At 37.7% G+C, this 18,664-nt stretch overlaps 1 protein-coding gene across 4 annotated transcripts in view; it reads left to right on the top strand.

Annotated features, from left to right (window-relative positions):
• ENPP3 (ectonucleotide pyrophosphatase/phosphodiesterase 3) overlaps window positions 1-18,664 on the top strand; it is a 66,370-nt gene that overhangs the window by 23,148 nt on the left and 24,558 nt on the right. For all 4 annotated transcript variants that reach the window (XM_087971589.1, XM_087971592.1, XM_087971599.1 and 1 more), the window contains 12 exons: window positions 1,626-1,723; window positions 2,141-2,220; window positions 3,264-3,383; window positions 4,382-4,491; window positions 5,815-5,880; window positions 6,784-6,856; window positions 8,245-8,353; window positions 8,455-8,583; window positions 8,984-9,015; window positions 10,405-10,532; window positions 17,256-17,322; window positions 18,113-18,200. In XM_087971589.1, coding sequence (XP_087827715.1) covers window positions 1,626-1,723; window positions 2,141-2,220; window positions 3,264-3,383; window positions 4,382-4,491; window positions 5,815-5,880; window positions 6,784-6,856; window positions 8,245-8,353; window positions 8,455-8,583; window positions 8,984-9,015; window positions 10,405-10,532; window positions 17,256-17,322; window positions 18,113-18,200 — 1,100 coding nt within the window. The remainder of the gene's footprint in view (window positions 1-1,625; window positions 1,724-2,140; window positions 2,221-3,263; window positions 3,384-4,381; window positions 4,492-5,814; window positions 5,881-6,783; window positions 6,857-8,244; window positions 8,354-8,454; window positions 8,584-8,983; window positions 9,016-10,404; window positions 10,533-17,255; window positions 17,323-18,112; window positions 18,201-18,664) is intronic.

Below are 18,664 nucleotides of genomic sequence, written 5' to 3'. Positions count from 1 at the left end.
TGCTTGGGCAGGGGGTTGGACTAGATGACCTACAAGGTCCTTTCCAACTCTGATTATCTGTATCTGTAAAACCATAAAAATAAAAATACTAAAATATTAACAAGGCTAGTAAAAAACTACAAAACCAAAAGCAAGAATGGTACAGTGGTTGCATCTTCCCACTGTGTTTTGGCTTAACATTCCTGAGAAGTTTAGCATAGGGTCTTTTTAAACAGCATTGCAAAGATTAGTTTTGATTCTTCTGGAAGGACAAGCACCTTTAGGAGAGAGAATACCAGAAAAAAAGCCAGCACCTTGAGCCATTCTTCTATTATCTATTTTAAATCTTTCAGTATCATATTCATTTGCATGTGATATTTAGTTTGAATCTTAAACTGAGATGTAATCAACTCTTTCAGCTACCAAGAAACTGTTACTGAACTTTAATACATATGCCTCTTCCAGTAAAGTTTGTCTTTAATGATAAACTAATAGACTGTAATGAAGACATATTTGAACATCTGTAAGATTGAGGAGGTTTGAATTGAACATATGGCTATATAAATGCATTATTTCCCTTATACCTGTGGTTGCAGGGCAGTGACCACACTTTCTAAGCTATGTTGACAGTTCTTAAATGGATAAATCACTTGTGACATAATAAGGAAATAGATTATATAGTGAAGGGTAAATACTTTTATTATTGATTCTCAAGCTTGTGCTCTCCAGAAATGTTGAACTTAACTCTCACAGTACAGACGAAGTTTAATTCAAGTTCGGGAAGACTGAGTTTAAAAATATATTTTGCAGCAAATTTTTACTTTTACTTGTTGTACCAATCCCAAGTTCTCTTCATTATTATGTATGCATGAGTTTTACTACTGACTCATCATCAGTAACAATTCAAATTTTTAATTCAATTAAAAATAGTCAGCATATTTTTTTTTTGTAAACTTTGGACTCTACCAAGTTGTCAGAATGCACAGGAATCTGAACCTTGATCACTAGGCTTCTGCAAAGCTATAAATCTGATTTCTATTTTTGAAAGTTAAAAGAGCAACGTAGCTAATTCTAAAACCATTACAATCTGAATATTTTTATTCCATGTGTTTACACTATAACCTTTCCTCAGGTTTTTTTCTTTCTTTTTGTTTGCTTTTATAAAGTTCTGTTGTACTGTCTAGCTTTCAGCATTATATCTTTTTTTCAGGCACATTTTCCTGCCAGGGAATTAAAAGAAACAAGACAGAACACAGCTTGATCTAGGTTTATTCCAGTTGTAGTGGAGTGTTCATATTGGCTTCCAGTGAAATTCATGATTACTGTAAATTCTTTTACATCCTACATCAAAATACTGTACTCCTGAAATCAAGGAAATCCTAAGGTCTCTGTCTATGTCTTTTTCTGTCTCTTTCTCTCTCTCTCTCTCTGAAAATCTACAGGATGACAAATATCCTAAAGGAATAGGGTGTCTGTCATTATGCTAATGAATCCTGATGACCCTCACCTTGCACACTTTAACACTTCACACAAATACCCCAGACTGAAAGATATACAATATTTTTGTAAATAATGTTTTGTTTAGCATGTAATTGCTATAAGGCTGCCAACACATAGTAAATTATGTATGTTGTGGTTTCTTTTAGGTTTGATCAGTCCCCACTTATTCTTTTTTCAATGGATGGCTTTAGGGCTGAATATTTGGAAACCTGGGATAGTTTAATGCCCAATATCAACAAGCTTAGTAAGTAATAAACTATTTTATAAAGATTTATAATGAATGATAACTTTCTGCAACTTGAAAGATGCAACAAATGGAGTGTCCTGCATAAGATATTCCATCCAATCATTCCTTCCCTTCCTAGAGCAGTTGAATTGATTACCAATCATTACACTGAATGGAAGTTGACTTATTTTATCCTCATGCCCACATCTAACATTCTTTGTTTAAGGACTGTTTCTGCCTTATTGATATTCCGGGGCAGGGGAGGGATGCCTCTAGGAAAAGCCCACATAAGCTTGTGCTAAAATTTCTTGTCCTTTTCCAATTGGACTGAACCGTTTTGACTAAAGTAAGGGTGGGGAGAGGGAGATGTGAAAAAAAAAATCCCTTGATATAAACATGGGTAGTTCTCATTGTATATATCCTATTTGATTGTAGAAACTTGTGGGACTCATGCCAAATACATGAGAGCTGTTTATCCAACCAAAACCTTTGTAAACCACTACACTATTGTTACAGTAAGTATTTGCTTGGGCATTTACCATATATATTTTATTTGCTATTGCTATTATATGAATTGACCTCTGTCCTTCGATAATAAGAAATCAAACAATATAAATGTTTTCTCAAAGACCCAATGCAAAAACTAACTAACTAACTAACTAACTAACAGCAGCAGCAAAGAAGAACCAGTTGAAATGATAAGCTATTTTTTCCTCATTTCTCTAAATTTCATCTGTGAAATGTTGGTCTGGGTGACTTTCACATTATTTTTATGGGAAACTTGAGTGGGAAACTCTTGAAGTGTATTTGTATAGTCTGGAAAGAGATACCTCTTCTAATCTTTTCTGTAGTTGAACATATCCAGAGAGGATCAGATTGGGAGAGGCCCTCATTTTAAATTTTGAGATAATATTATGGTCACTTTCAAAAAATTGTCTACTACTATGGCTTATAGTCATTCACAAAACATCGATTTGTTGAAATACAAACATGTGATACTGTTTTCCCACAACCACGTCTAGCCCTCAAGATTCTTTGTATCATTAGCAATTATTTATTTTTTATTTATTTTATTTTGTCAAGCGATTATAAGATAACAGGTATAAGTATAAACATAGTTATGAATACATGAAATGGATACATGTAAGAAAAATAAAAAGAAACAATAGGACAGGGACGATAGGCACGTTGGTGTGCTTATGCACGCCCCCTACAGACCTCTTAGTTTTTTAATTACTTTTTTTCTTCTTTGCTCTATCTAAGTAGGTCTACATTTAATCTAAGTGTTGGCCATCAATCATTAGGGTTTTCTAAGTATGCTCCAGAATTCTAGTGAGACTCAGAGGCATGCTTGAAAATAAGGTTTTACATTATATGCAGAAAATTGTTTTTTTTTTCCTGTAGGTAATTTGCAATTTATAGTTATTAAATTTTAAATTAGTAATTTCTCAAGCAGGAAACCCTATTCCACTTCAGCAGTGCACTCCAATAGCACAAATCCTAGAGGAAATGTTAAACAGCACATTTATCTGCAGTAATATGTATCTTTTTTCCTCAGGGCTTGTATGCAGAAACCCATGGCATTATTGACAATAATATGTATGACGTGAATTTAAATCAGAACTTCTCACTTTCTGGAACGAACATGAGAAATCCTGCCTGGTGGGGTGGACAACCTGTATGTATCTTTAGTTTTGTTCCTTGGTGTAGATATACTTTATTTCCCAATAGCAAATTCTATTGTTGTATTGAAATAACAGTAATTCAAATAGACTTCACATATAATTTCAAGGCAGCAGGGTGATGCTCTGAAGATGTTATAGTTCCTTAGTAGGGAAACAGAAATAGGGAAGGTCCCCGTGTAAAAAAATCAACCTGGCTTTATAGATTTCAGTTTTGATTGGCCCATAGTAAAGTACATTTCATTTCTAAAAATTGCTGATAAGTGAGTATAGGGAGTCTTGGATTAAGAGTGATTTTAAACAGAATTTGCATTTAAATGGGAAAAGATTGCCATACCTGTACTTCTGCATATCAGGGATCAACAACAACATCAAAGTTGTAACCAAAGTTCTATATAAAGTTTAAATGTTTAAGTTTCATATTTTAAAACTAGGTTATGGGAAAAACTGACTTCCAACAAAGAGAATCCAAAGCAAGAAAACCTCAGTGGAATTCAATCTCTCACCGTCCAAATTTTGGATACAAGACTGTCGAGATGCTGCAACCGTCACAAAGATCAGTCATAAGTAACTTCAGTGAAGGCAAAAATGATCTAACTCAAAACGATGGACAGAATTCTCCTTCCTTTAGCAGTTGATCCTCTGAAGCTGCACAATACTTTCATGAACTGCTGAAAAAAGGCCGAATCCTGTATTAAAAAAGCACACTCTACTTTGTGACACTCATGAAAGCATGGCACAGCTTTAACAACTTCATTGGTTCAAGAAAGGAGAATGCCATCCACTATTTTGAGTCAGACCATGCTTCTGATAGCTGTCTGGCATTTTAACTATTGTAACAGGTTAACTCTCTGTCATTTTGTAACAGACAGCCCTATTAGTTGTCTTTAAACTGGGCATTCTTAATCTGGGGGCTGCCTGCAGAGGTGTTTAGACGTGAGGTTTTACAGTTTGCTCATTTTTAAGGTACTGATTCTGTGCACACTTCTTGCAGATTTGGCATACAGCAACCTCTCAAGGTTTGAAAGCAGCCACCTACTTTTGGCCTGGATCTGAAGTAAAAATAAATGGATCTTTCCCAACTATATACAAAGTGTATAACAAGTGAGTTAAAGATGAAAAAAATAAATACATTGGTTCTATCAGCTACATATTTCTTTATGGGGATATACTTTTTTAATCCATAGGACACCTGAAGTACGTGAAAATGTATTACAGTAATGGGAAACTGGTACTGAATTGATGCTTCATTCATTTTGCCGTTTCCAACTCATTATTCAGTAAGCCTTTACCAAGAATGACATCCTTGAATGAAGCTCAGCTGCTAATGATTACACAGACATGGCTGTGGTTGATATGAATGGGTGCTTCGTTCATGCAGCCACTGAAGGAAAGTATCTCTTCAAAGATCTGCATGGTCCTTTCCATTCCCACACATTAAATAATGTCTGCATTAAGAAAGCTTTGTATTATAAATACATAAAGGGAACATATATCAGGCTGGGTTTGAAGAATGGGAGAGGAACACTTTTCATTCTTCTGTCATGTGCAACAATTGCCTAAAAGATGGTTGGCACCTTTTTCATTCCTGGCATTAGCATAAAAATGTTCTGTTGGCTTGAAGGGCATCCTGTAACTGACAAGGTGTGGGGGAAGCGGCATCTCTCACCTCTGACACCTTGCTGCCTCCTGCTGGTTGAGGCATCTTCTTGCTCTGCTTAATTGAAGGGTCAGCCTTCAGCTTAAATCTGCTAGGAAAAATGCAGCTTCTGTTCTACTTTATTCAATGGGCTGTCCATCTTAATACTAACAGGCTTATAATTCCAATGTAGTTGTTTTATAAATATTGCTTGATGGAGAGTGCTGGATATACTAAGTGGTGATATTATTTTGGTGAGAAATTCAGATTTCAGGCCACAGAATGGACTCAAAATGTCTCTGCTTTGCTTTGACATTTTGAAACCATTTTTCATCTCCTTCCTGCCATACTCTACCGACTCTATCCCAAACAAGAAGACAGGAGGGCTGCATGGAAAGAATATTTCATGCCTTGTTTATTGCAGGGAATTGGAAGGGACTGTGTTTTGCTTGGGCCTTTTTTGTATACATTACTTTTACAGCAGTGTTTACTCTTAAGTATTTTTTTCCTACAGTGTTTACTTTTGATTTATGTTCACATTGCAACATAAAGTCTACCCGGTTGCGGCTTTGCGTTTGCAATTAGCAGCCTGGGTTTTGCTTTATAAAAGCATTTGTACAGAATGACATCTGTCACTCACACAAAAAATTAACCAATGTTTCATAATGGGAAGGTTGGAGAGTGCTGATTGTCTTCCTTGCTATTGGCATAAAAACATGTTGTTGACATGTCCACCAAAACAAAGTCCTCCTTGCCACCAATAAAAATAATATTTTTATTCCTTATAGATCAACTCCATTTGAAGCAAGAGTTATGGAGGTGCTAAAGTGGCTAGATCTCCCCAAAGCTAAGAGGTAATAGCCACGAAAGCTTATGAAACAACATTCTCTGTTCTTATAAAATGCTAAGCGAGGCAGCTAATTATCTGCTGTCAACTAAGAAGCATGGTTTCTCTTACTGTCATCTGCTCCTCCTCACCCCCTTTTTTTTAATCTTCAAAAACTAAATGTTGCCATCTTCTTGCAACTTCTCTGAGGCGACTTTAACTGAACTGCAAAAATCTGCTAATCACTGAATGGCACAAAGAGGTACCAAAACCTCTAACCTCCTGCCATCTTGTGGTTATTCAGATTTTGGCCCTTTCTTCCATTTCCAGAACTGAGAGAAAACAATCCAAGCAGCGTCGTGGTTCTGGGGATGTTTGTTCCATGTTGTCCTTTGTTTTCAATAATTTCCTCTCTTATTTTTTGTTCTCCTAGCTAGTTCGGTGTTCAATCTGACTCTGAACTTTTAGCTCTAGGACAGTGTTGGCGAAACTTTTTGGCACTGAGTGCTGAAACGGGAACACAAACGCACGGGGAGGGGAGCGCTCCAAAAACTGGAAGAGCAGTTCTTCAGTGCGCATGTGCGATTTGGGAAGCTGAGCTTCTGGTTTCTGGTGTGTACATGCGTGCCGGCTACCTGGTCTTCTAGTTTCTGGCGCGCACACTGGGGAGCTGCTCTTCTGGTTTCCGGTGCTCCCGCATGTGCGAAGACCAGCTGGAAGAGCAACGGGCAATGGCTGGAGTGCCCGGAGAGTTGGCTCTGTGTGCCACTTCCGGCATATGTGTCATAGGTTCGCCATCACGGCTCTAGGAGAAGATAGCCAGCCACCATTGAATTTCAAACTATCTGGGCAACATGTTAATTAACAATGTATCTTTGGATGAGGTGAAATTTCCTAAAAATAATGACCATTATTTCTTTTTAATCTGCAGGCCAGAATTCTCCACATTGTATATTGAGGAACCGGACACAACTGGACATAAATTTGGACCTGTTAGTGGACAAGTAAGCATCTTCTCTCCCTCTCCCTCCCTCCCTCCCTCCCTCCCTCCCTCTCCCTCCCTCCCTCCCTCCCTCTCCCTCTCTCTGTCTCTGTCTCTCTCATTCTGAATTTAAAGGAGTGTGGCTTAAGTTAAACTTTAGTTGGCATATATAGATATAACGTATAGCAATGGCACATGTTCTTTTCTTTTTCTTTGATAGATGTAAAAAAAAACCACTGGTAGAATGATATATTGTAAAAGCTGAGCTGTTCCACGTTAAACACCAAGCGGTATTTTTATTGCATTGTACAGGTAGTCCTTGACTTACAATAGTTCATTTAGTGACCGCTCAAAGTTACAACAGCACTTAAAGTGACTTATGACCATTTTTCACCCTTACGGCCATTGTAGCATCCCCATAGTCATGTGATCAAAATTCAGACCCTTGGCAACTGAATCATATGTTATGACGGTGTCAGCATCCCTGGGTCATATAGCAATAGCATTTAACTTATATACTGCTTTACAGTGCTTTACAGTACTCTCTAAGCAGTTTACAGAGTCAGTCTATTGCCCCCAACAATTCTGGGTCCTCATTTTACCAACCTCGGAAGAATGGAAAGCTGAGTCAACCTTGAGCCTGGTGAGATTTGAACTGCCAAATTGAAGGTAGCTGGCAGTCAGCAGGAGTAGCCTGCAGTACTGCACTCTAACCACTGCGCCACCGCAGCTCTGAAGCTATGGTCATCTTTTGTGACCTTCTGACAAACGAAGTGTCAGAATCTGGAAAAGCCAGATCCACTTAACACTTTTTTAGTAACTTAACAACGGCAGTGATTCACATAACAACTGTAGCAAGAAAGGTCGTAAAATGGGGCAAAATTCACTTAACAACTGTTTCACTTAGCAACAGAAATTTTGGGCTCAATTGGGTTCGCAATTTAGGTTTTATAGATAGTCCTCTCATAGTCTGAGCCTCTAGGAACTGACGCACTACAATGCACACTCCCAACAACTCAGGAAACAAGCAAAAATAATAAGGAAACAAGCAGACAAAGTATAGACCAATTTGCAAGTCATGTGATATATCTCAATTTTTATTTTTGCCATATTACTTGTTTAATATTTATTCTCATAAAATAAACAATAAAATAATTACTGGACAATGTAGAACAACTGTGTAAATATTGTGCTGGGTGGTATATTTTACTTTGACGAATATAATGCATACAAATGTTTATTGCTTTTTATAAATGTAATCCAATTAAAAATTAGGAACCAATAATACAACCTGTAACTCAAAAATGATTTCTCTTTATTATTGTATTGTTTATTGTGCTAGACCTGATTGCAATCTTTGATTTAACATGTATGATAAGATGCCCGTTACCCTTTTTCTTTTTGGCATAGATAATTAAGTCTTTACAAATGGCAGATCGGACCCTGGGAATGTTGATGGAAGGCCTAAAGCAAAGGAATCTGCATAATTGTGTCAATCTTATCCTTCTGGCTGATCATGGTAACATTGCTTTATGCTTCACTCTTTTAATAAAGAGCTTTGTCAACTGTAGGAATTCAATGTTTGTTCAATTATCTACCATTTTCCTCTCCTTTCTTTAGGCATGGAGGCAATATCTTGTAACCGGCTGGAATACATGACAGATTATTTTAATACAGTTGATTTTTTTATGTATGAAGGTGCAGCACCTCGTATTCGATCAAAAAATGTTCCAAAAGACTTTTATACATGTAAGTTTAGACCACAAATTCATAAAACTGTAGAATTTAAATGAGAGGCTTAGTAGAACATTCGATTCTAGGGCATCTTCCTTACTTAGAGCAATGTCACCTGCCACCCACAAGAGCTTAGGTTGTGTGAATCTCTTTTTTTCAATTGCTGTAACCTCCAGAAATTTCAACACTAAAATTTGGTGGCAAATTGCTGAATAATGTAAATGTGGTTTTCAGATGGAAGCTAAAGCCAACAGTTGCAAATACCATTGGATGAATATTTCAGAAAGGCTTAATACCTTAAAAATGCAACTACCATGGGTTTGATGCACCATATTTGAAGAAGACAAATTGATAGTTTAATGTTTGAAAGTAATACATTATACATACTGCATAACATTTCTTTTCTCCCAAACAGTTGATTCTGAAGCAATTGTTAAAAATCTTACAGTGAGTATGTTTTTATTCTTCTTCTTCCTAAGAAAATAATAATAATAAAATAATAATAACAAGAATTTTGTGACGGCATCACTGCTGAAATATAATTTATTTAGCACATTGTTACTGTTTTCTTTGAGAGAGGCTATGCATAGAACTGAATGAAGATTATGAACTAATGAAGGTTGGATGAAAGATTCTGAATCTTTCATCACTTCATAATAGACGTGGCTGTGTTCGGTTCTCATATCTCTAGGGATAGTTTAGATACTGCAGTTATTGAATTCAGCCACTTAGTCATTGTGCATTTTATATACCATTATGTAGCATTTTCACCAAAGATGAAAGGTTGCTCTGACTTCTGAATCTATCCTACCCTTTGTTTTCTTGTCTTGAACCTGAAAAAAATTGCATGTAGCATGCTTTTAAATTTTCAGAAAGCTTGCCATGTTTAAGCCCATGTCATATAGTTGATGTGTCAGGTTCTGTTCACTTGGGTTTGACTAAAACATATTTTGACCAGTGATGCCTAACATTTGGGTGTGAATGTATCTTACTCTTGCTTTAAAAGGCAACCATCATATGGAAGGTAAAGTAAAATACACTATTTTTCTAGTATCCCGCTGATACTATTGTCTCATATAATTGTCATCTGTGATAGATGTAAAGCTAAAATTGCTAAGTTCAGTCTACATTAGGTAAAAAAACAACCCTTAAGATCTGTTACTGTGTTTTTTAGAGGACGAAGAAGTTTTGAATGATCAATGAATCATTACGTTCTGGAACAGGTTGAAATTTACATATTCTTAACCTGTTTTCCTGAGTTTGTGAGCTAGCACCCCATGGTCATAGGGCTACACTTTGGGCACTTGGTAATCAGGTTAGGGTGAAATTGCCATTTGCAATGCCTCAAACATAACATAACTTAACATAACTTAACAACCACCACAAGAAAGGTTGCAAAATTGGGTTAGTCCTGTTTTATGACTCATGTTGCAACTGTCACTAATTACGACTTTAATGACCAGATTTCCTTAGGATTTAACTCAAGAATTACTGATAGATTGACAGGCAATAACACCCACCCACCCACACACACACAAAACACATGCAACACACACACAGAGCCCTATATATTGAAGTAATTAACTGGGCTTGTGGAGCATTTCATCCACCTATTGGATTCACTGTTACACATAACAAAAAGTAATCTAGCATTCCTTTATCAATCCAATTCTTGTTTATAGAGATTCTTTTGAAGAATTTACAAAAGGTCCTTTTGCAGAGAAAGTAAGATGGGCAACATAGCGATAGTTGCATTGAAAACATGGTTTTTTTTCATATTTTATTTTTTAATTCTGTGATGCTGCAAAACTTAGCATTTCACTTTTACCTTTTCAGTGCCGAAAGCCAAAACAGCACTTTAAAGCTTACTTGGCCAAAGACCTTCCAAAGAGACTACACTTTGCTAACAACATTCGCATTGACAAAGTTAATCTGATGGTTGATCGACAGTGGTTGGCCGTGAGGTACCGTATAAAGACCAACATATAGGCATGGCTTAACTTTTTATTAAATGATAAAATGGGGCCAGTTTTAGATGTACTGTAGGAAGGCAACAACATGTTATTTTTAATATGTACATTTACTTATAAATGTAGAAGTTTTATTTTTATTATCTACTTGATTCCAAATGCTGTGAGGATTAATATGTTGTCCTCAGTGACTGCATGAAACTTATATGGAAAATCAGGCGTGACAGATAAAGATAGACAAATGAAGAGAGAAAAACGCTTTCTGCAGGTAATTGTACTACTTCTCTCTTAGAATAATAGAAGGATCTTGTCTCAGCAATATTCCAAAGCCAAATGAAGATTTATTTAGAAATCATAACCTGTACTATGAGCAGGTTCACCTGGCCACAAAGTGCTCTGTAGATCTGAATTATGAAAGATTTCTGTCAGACTTCTGTTAGGTTAAAATGATAACGTGTCCACAGAAGGCTTATCTTCTGAGTTAGAAAATGATTGCGAGGCTGGTTCCTCTTGTGAGAAGAAACAGAATATAAGTAGTCCTCAACTTATGACCACAATAGAGCCCAGCCAGTGGTGGTATTCTACTGGTTTGGCCTGGTTCTGCTGAGCTGGTAGCGCTGATGAGCAGTGGAGACCAAACCTTTCCGATGCTCTACTGTTGGGCCCACCTGTCCACCTGTCTACCCAGACTCCCATACTAACCTTTATGTCCTGCTTTTGAAGTGCAGCTGTTTTGCGCGGCCAGCATATTGCCACGCGGCAGCTGCTGAAGCAACAGGCAGAGTGCAGGCTTGCAAGAGTTGAGTCAGAAAGCCTCTGCGCCTGCACAAAGTGCGTGTTTGGTGCATGCGTGTGTGCAAAGAGTGTGCTTGTGCGCAAAGCGCGCCCACCAAGCCATGCCCACCAAACCGGTGGTAAACATATTTGAAACGCACCACTGAGCCCAACATTTCTGTTGCTAAGCGAGAGAGTTGTTAAGTGAGTTTTGCCCCATTTTACAGTCTTTTTTGAAGCAATTGTTAAGGGAGTTGTTAACTTAGTAACATGGTTGTTAAGTGAATCTGGCTTCCGTATTAACTTTGCTGGTCAGAAGGTCGCAAAAGGGAATCACATGACCTTGGATACTGTAAATGTCATAAATATGAATCAGTTGCCAAACATCTAGATTTTGGTCATTTTTACCATAGGAATGCTGCAATGGTTGTAAGTGTGAAAAACGGTTGTAAGTGAATTATTTTAGTGCCATTGTAATTTTGAACGGTCACTAAGCAAGTTGAGGACTACCTAGATAGAAAGTTGAGGACTACCTAGATAGAAAAATGACTGACTTCTCCTCAGTGACTTCCTTATCCCAATCCTCTGCTGTATGCTGCAAAATCCAAATGTTTGAGAGCGTAATCCCACCAGGGCACTGGTGGGATTCAAATTTTTTTTACTACTGGTTCTGTGGGCGTGGCTCGATGGGCATGGCAAGGGAAGAATACTGTAAAATCCCCATTCCCTCCCCACCCCACTAACCTGCTTTCCAGCTCCATTCTCCTATGCAGGGCAACAAATGAGACCGAGCCAATCAGCTGGGACTCGGGAGGCAGAGAATAGATGGGGGCAGCGCCAATCAGAGGTGGTATTTGATGGTTCTCTGAACTACTCAAAATTTCCGCTACCGGTTCTCCAGAACTGGTCAGAATCTGTTGAATACCACCTCTGCACCAGGGCCTTGTCTGTGTTAATAGTAAATTTTAGGATCAGAATAATAATTAATATTTAAACCAACACCTTGGTCTTCCTATAGCTTGCTGTCACTATAGGAAGAAGGATTATAGGTGAAGTTACAGTCTCAAGCGTTTGAACTTTGTACTTCCTGAGTGCATCGGATGGCCAGGAGTAGGCAAGTGGAAATTAGATAAAGTAGAGGTGGAAAACAATGCTCTGTGACCCTGACAACAAAGGCTAATTCTCAGCAATGCTGAAAGTTGTAAATCAGCAACTTTTATAAGACTGTATTCCTAAGGATCCTTTGAGTTTACACAGTTTGCATATGGTATTTTCTTCTTGCTTGAAGTCCTGGCTTTGGTCAGTTTGGTATTAGGAGACACCCTTTACATTCAGCCTAGGTTTTTTTTTAATTGTGCTAATTAATTTTACTTTGTTATTTTTCAGTTTATTATTTTACAGGGTTGTTGTTGTTGTTATTTTAATTTCTCTGTAAACTGGTATATGAGTACTTATAATGAAAGTACATTTCCTGAAAAAGTGATAAGGAAATGCATATACTTTTCTTGTTGAGTAATTCGGGAGTAGTTCCAGCCAATTAAGAAGAATTATGGTATAACATCCTGTTATCTTCCAAAAAACTGAGGTAGTAGATTCCTTTCATTACTTAACAGATAAAAAAGAAAAAGAAATGAAATCATACAGCTATGTGATTGCTACATAAATAACATGTAGCAAAGTTTCATAATGCAAGAGATGTATCTCAGAAAAGTATATTTCAGGCTTTTGAAGCATAGTGCCTGTTATTCCCCCATCCAGCATGATTATTGAGAAAGGCTGCTACATTGGCAACCTCTTAATGTTACACCATAGTTGTGATTTATTTCTGGAGTTTGTTGCTGGACAGGAAACCAGATGTTCCAAACAGGATTTGTCTCTTGGTGGAAAAAAAAACTTCCAAAAGAAATCAGATAAAGCAATTCATGGTGTAGCATTATTTAATATTGAAATCTTGATAAGTCTTTAATATATCCAAAAGGCTGTCATAACTGCCTTAGGAACAAATTACAAAATAATTTAAAGTGAGGCAAAATTCAAAATAGGGAATTCAATAGCACCTGAAAAATAAAACAGTCACCGAGCCTGAACAGAATAGATCTTGTTTTCCTTTGCAAATCAAAACATGGAAGGCTAATCTCTCTGTTCCTTTGTCTGTATTTTACTTTGTTTTTGTAATCCCTGTGCTGGCTTGACATTTTTTAAGGACATTTGGCCTTATTTTTTGGGTCTATTGCAGGAATCCCATAAAAAGTCCACATTCTTCTTTATATGTCACTTGCTATTACAATAATGATAGCCTACATGTTTTTATAAATATATAAACATATATTTTTATTTTACTATTATTACTATTATTACTATTATTACTATTATTATTATTATTATTATTATTATTATTATTATTATTATTATTATTATATAAAAAGATAAAGATAAAGCCTTGATTTAGCCTTGATTCTCTTTATTAGAGAATTCCCTATTGGGATGCCTGCAGTTTGGCAATTGCATTCCCAAAGGAAATGTCATCATGAAGCTTGACTAACTTCTATAGCATATAATTGTCGTAGATTGTCCCTGTTTTCCTTCATTGAACCACAATTTTAAGTCAACTTACAGTTTATCAAGTTCAACTTTAGAGCAGCCCTGGTTTTCATATAATGCTTCCATCTGAATAATCCAACACCATTATCTCCCTGGCATTGGTTCCTCTGGTACTGTTGCATTCAGAATTTAGAAATGCTAGTCATTACAGGTAGTCCTCAACTTGCGACCACAATGGACCACCAAATTTATGTTGCTAGGTGAGAAATGTGCTAAGGGAGTTTTACCCCATTTTACAACTTTTCTTGCCACATTTGTTAAGTGAATCATTGCACTTGTTATATTAGTGACACGGTTGTTAAGTGAATCTGAATTGACTTTGCTTGTCAGAAGGTTGCAAAACAGTGCTGGTATTCATCCAGTTTGCACTGGTTCGGGAAAATTGGTAGAAAGAATTTGGCATGGGTCGCTGAACCGGTAGTAACTTCTGGCTGACCACGCCCCTGACCCAGTTGCCCCACCCCTCCCTGCCCATTCAGTCCTTATCGGGCATGCGCGCAACATCGCACGCATGCCCGACATTGCTGACTGTGTTTTTCCCTGCCCAGTCACTTCTTAAGGTATTTCTTTTTTCCTCTCCCGATAATCAGCCGTTCCTACGATCAGCTGTGCCGGGGTTCCCCTTGCTGTCTTACTGCTTTGCCCAGGAGGTTTCCCTGAGGCCCAGGAAGGCAAAAAATGGAGGGGGGGGCACAGTCTCCCCTGCCCCCCGTGCTCCATTTTTTTTGGCTTCCTGGGCACCAGGGAAGCTTCCTGGGAGCAAAAACGCCCCCCAGGAGCCTTCCCTGAAGCCCAGAAGGGCCCAAAATGGAGCATGGGTGTGTGTGCTGCACACTCCCACCTGGCTCCATTTTTTTCCTTCCTGGGCCACAGAAAAGCTTTCTGGGAGCAAAAATGCCCCCCTCCCCAGGAGGCTTGCCTGAGGCCCAGAATGCCCAAAAACTGGAAGAGGGGTTGCTACAAAAAAAGGGCCACGCTCACCCAGTCACATGGTCACAACCACCTAACCATGCCCACCTAACCACACCCACAGAACTGGTAGTAAAAAAAATTTGAATCCCACCTGTTGCAAAAGGAGATCACATAACCCCAGAGCATGCAACCGTCCTATATTGAGCCAGTTGTCAAGCATCTGAATGTAAATCATGTGACCCTGGGATGCTGCAATGGTTGTAAGTGTGAAAAATGGTTATAAGTTATAACTTATGTTATAACCAGGGGTGGGTTTCTACTGGTTCTGTCTACCTCTGTAGAACCAGTAGCTCTGAAGATCGGGAGACATAGAACCGGTTCTATGTCTGCTGCTGTTTTTGCCCACCCACCCACCTGGGCTCTTACCTGACCTTTATTTCCTGATTTTTTCAACTTCAGCTGCCGTGCGAGGCACAGCTGCAGTTAAAAAAGCAGGAAAAAAAGGGCTTTTTGAAAGGCTGCTTCTCTGCACGCAGCGTGCTGATGACGATTTACAGGCCGGCGTGCACAGCGTGCAGGGAAGCACATCATAAATCACCGAACCTCATAAATCACCGAACTGGTAGTTAACCCTGTCGGATCCCACCCCTGGTTATAACTTGTAAGTTATCAGTGCCATTGTGATTTGTAACTAAGTAGTAACTATGTAGTAACTATGGTCACTAAGCAAAGTTGTATGTCAAGGATTACCTGTATTTCAGGCCCCTTATTTTGTTTACTTCCAAGGATAGTCAACAAGTCCTGCTGAGATTGGTACACCTCTTTCACATACTGCCCCTTAGTACAGTACCACTGTTTACTGTTAGCACCACTGCCTGCATCTACACCCAAAAGTGATTTAGATTTTTTTTAAAAAAGGCACACCTCCACCTGCATCTATGCTATATTGCTTGCTTATAGAATGTCTCCAAGAAAAGAGGTAGAAAACGTTTTGGAATTGGAAGACCAGATTAAGACTCCATGTTGGAATTTATGGGTAGGACCAAAAAATTACACACCACATTCAGGCACACAATCGATCACAAAATCACTGTGACTTAATTTTCCATCGGTAATCAGAATTACTGCAAAGAATATGTGACCTAGGAGAAGAGGGTGTGGGGAGATGTTCCTTCTTCTCTCCTACTATTCACACTAGAGAAACATCCCTCTCTAAATATCAGTGGAGATTCGAAGTCATCCAGGTCATGGTTATCCCAAAGGTGCTTTTTTTTTTTCCTTCTGGAGTTGAAGAAGTTTCTTGGATGAGAAGTGAAATGACTTCCAAGAAAAACCAGAAAGTCCAGCTGCCTCTTGGAAAAAAAAAGAAAGCACCTTTGGGATCCCTCTCTAAAGCCATCCTAATTATGATTGAACTGGGAAAGAAAGTGATTAAGACTGAGTCTTTTTGCGCACAGATTTCCTTAACATATTTGGGCAGTGGTGGTATATGCCACATCTTGTCATTGACCTGTCAGGGCAGATGACTCACACAAGCTTCATTTTGGAACCACGTAGAAAGTCTTTTTAAAGCCTTTCAAGAATAAAATTACCAAGTTGAAAATCTGCTCATTACTCAGCCTTAAAATGACAAGTTAATAAATGATCAACAATGTCTGGAATTAGGGGAGGACAGGACATTAAAGTTCTATCTGGATGTTCCTTTATTTTCCAGATTGCAATCCAAGAAAGATGTTAAGGGTGTTTAAATAGAAATTATTCAATGAGTAAGCTATTCAGGGAAATGCAGTTAGTCAAAATATGAGGACAAATCTCCTCAGTACCACAGAGGAAAAGACTCACATCTAAGATATTTTAACTTAGATTAAAATACACATTACAGATGAGAGTTAAGAGCTTTTTGACTCATCACTATCCTTTTATCTGTTAAATATGTTTCTTAGATGCACGCTGGTATAGGGCTAATTCTTTTCTCAAGGAATGGCATGTATATATGTTACATACCCCAAAATGTGTGTCTGGGTAGTACAGAGGTGTAAGTGTAAAGAAGCATGATATGAAGCCAACTATTCTAGAAAAATTATCCCATTTGTTTCTCCATCAGCTGATGCATTAATACCACTAGTTTTTGCTTGAAAGGTATCTAACCAAGCAGGCATCTTGCAGTAAATGTATGATACCACAGTGCTCTAGAGACAATTTTATTTACTGAGATCAGATAAATCCCATTCATGGGGCATTACTGAAGAGATAGTTCATAAATAGTAACAACTTCTTTGAAGCAATGATAACAGCCAACCATTGCTGAAGAAAACATTTTTCATTGCATTGATTGAAAAAAAAAGCCTTCTTTTGATACAACTCTAAATTGGAAAACTTAGTATTTCTAATTGACTGCTATATATTCATTCTATGCATATGTGTATTTAGGAATAAAAAATATAGATATTGTTCTGGTGGAACCCATGGCTACGACAATGAATTTAAAAGTATGGAGGTAAGAGATCTGTCAATTGCTTCTCTTTTGTTTTTGTTTTCTATGTCACATTGGTTTTGTTCAAAAGTATTGCCCGGTTCTCAGAAACAGTTATTCAGGGTGATTGGAGAAGTAAATGATTAAGGGGAAATTAAAGTGTGTGAATGACACCATGATCAACTGGATCAGATATGATTACAGTTCTCATGAAGGTCCACATATTCTTGAGAATTTCATTTTCCACATCTACTGCTTGTCATCTTGAATGTGGTAGTTTACAGCCATAACATCCAACATGTATATCCAAGTTGAGGGTAAGATAAGAAAATATCTAGACAGTAATGGAGGCAGATATCAGCAGTGGGTTCTCTGAACTTGCTTGCTTTTGTCACATGCCCAGGCCTCAGGTTGGAGAGAGGTAATTTGCTTGCATTTAAGATAGAATTTCTATTGACTGTAATCCCATTAACACTGTTGAAACATTCAGCCGAAAAAGAGCTGAATCATTTCTCATGTCCCAAGCAAAGACTTAATGCTAAGACTCAGTGTAACTATTGCAAGGTTTACAGTACAGATCATGGTAAGTAGATGCACAAGCAAATTGTGAATTATGTTGAGTGTCCTCTATAGTAAAGGAGTAGGAATTAATTGAGTTTTTAACTAGTTGAAAGCTTTTAATTAACAAGTCAACTATCTGAAATTGACAGTATTTATATCTTGAATTTTTAAAAAGCTACGTTAACATTGACTTTATTTATGAAAAATAAAAACTGGCAGCTATTTAGTAAATCCATTTTCTGTTATTGTTCAGGCTATCTTTGTAGCACACGGGCCAGGCTTTAAGGAAAAAAATGAGGTGACATCTTTTGAAAACATTGAAGTTTATAACTTAATGTGTGGTGAGTTTCAACTAGACCTTATATAATTTTTTTAAAAAAATCAAAATGGAATTAATTAACTGAAAGAAGAAACCTAGATTACAGAAAACATACTACCATAAGTAATATAATTTATATATATATGTACCGTATATACTGAGTATAAGTCGACCTTAATATAAGCCGAGGCACCTAATTTTACCACAAAAACTGGGAAAACTTATTGACTCGAGTATAAGCCGAGGGGGAAATGCAGCAGCTACTGGTAAATTTCAAAAATAAAAATAATTAATTTGGGAAACGATCTCACTATCATGAAAGGTTTAATTGATTCACTAACCCAAAAGAAGAAGATGATGACAGCGGGAGGCAGGATTCACTCTCTTCCCCTCCCCTCGGAGGCCCCTGAGTCAGGAGTTGCTACCGCCGGTGCGGCCCCAGTCCCGCGTCGCCTCGGGAAGGGAAAGGCAAAAAGGAAGAGCATG

The sequence above is a fragment of the Notechis scutatus genome, chromosome 1 (assembly GCF_049901735.1).
Source record: "Notechis scutatus isolate UNSWTSFEM ecotype Mainland chromosome 1, rNotScu1.2, whole genome shotgun sequence".
Classification (NCBI taxonomy): domain Eukaryota; kingdom Metazoa; phylum Chordata; class Lepidosauria; order Squamata; family Elapidae; genus Notechis; species Notechis scutatus.
Note: the sequence above shows the minus strand (reverse complement) of the source record. Positions and strands in the feature narration are given on the sequence as shown.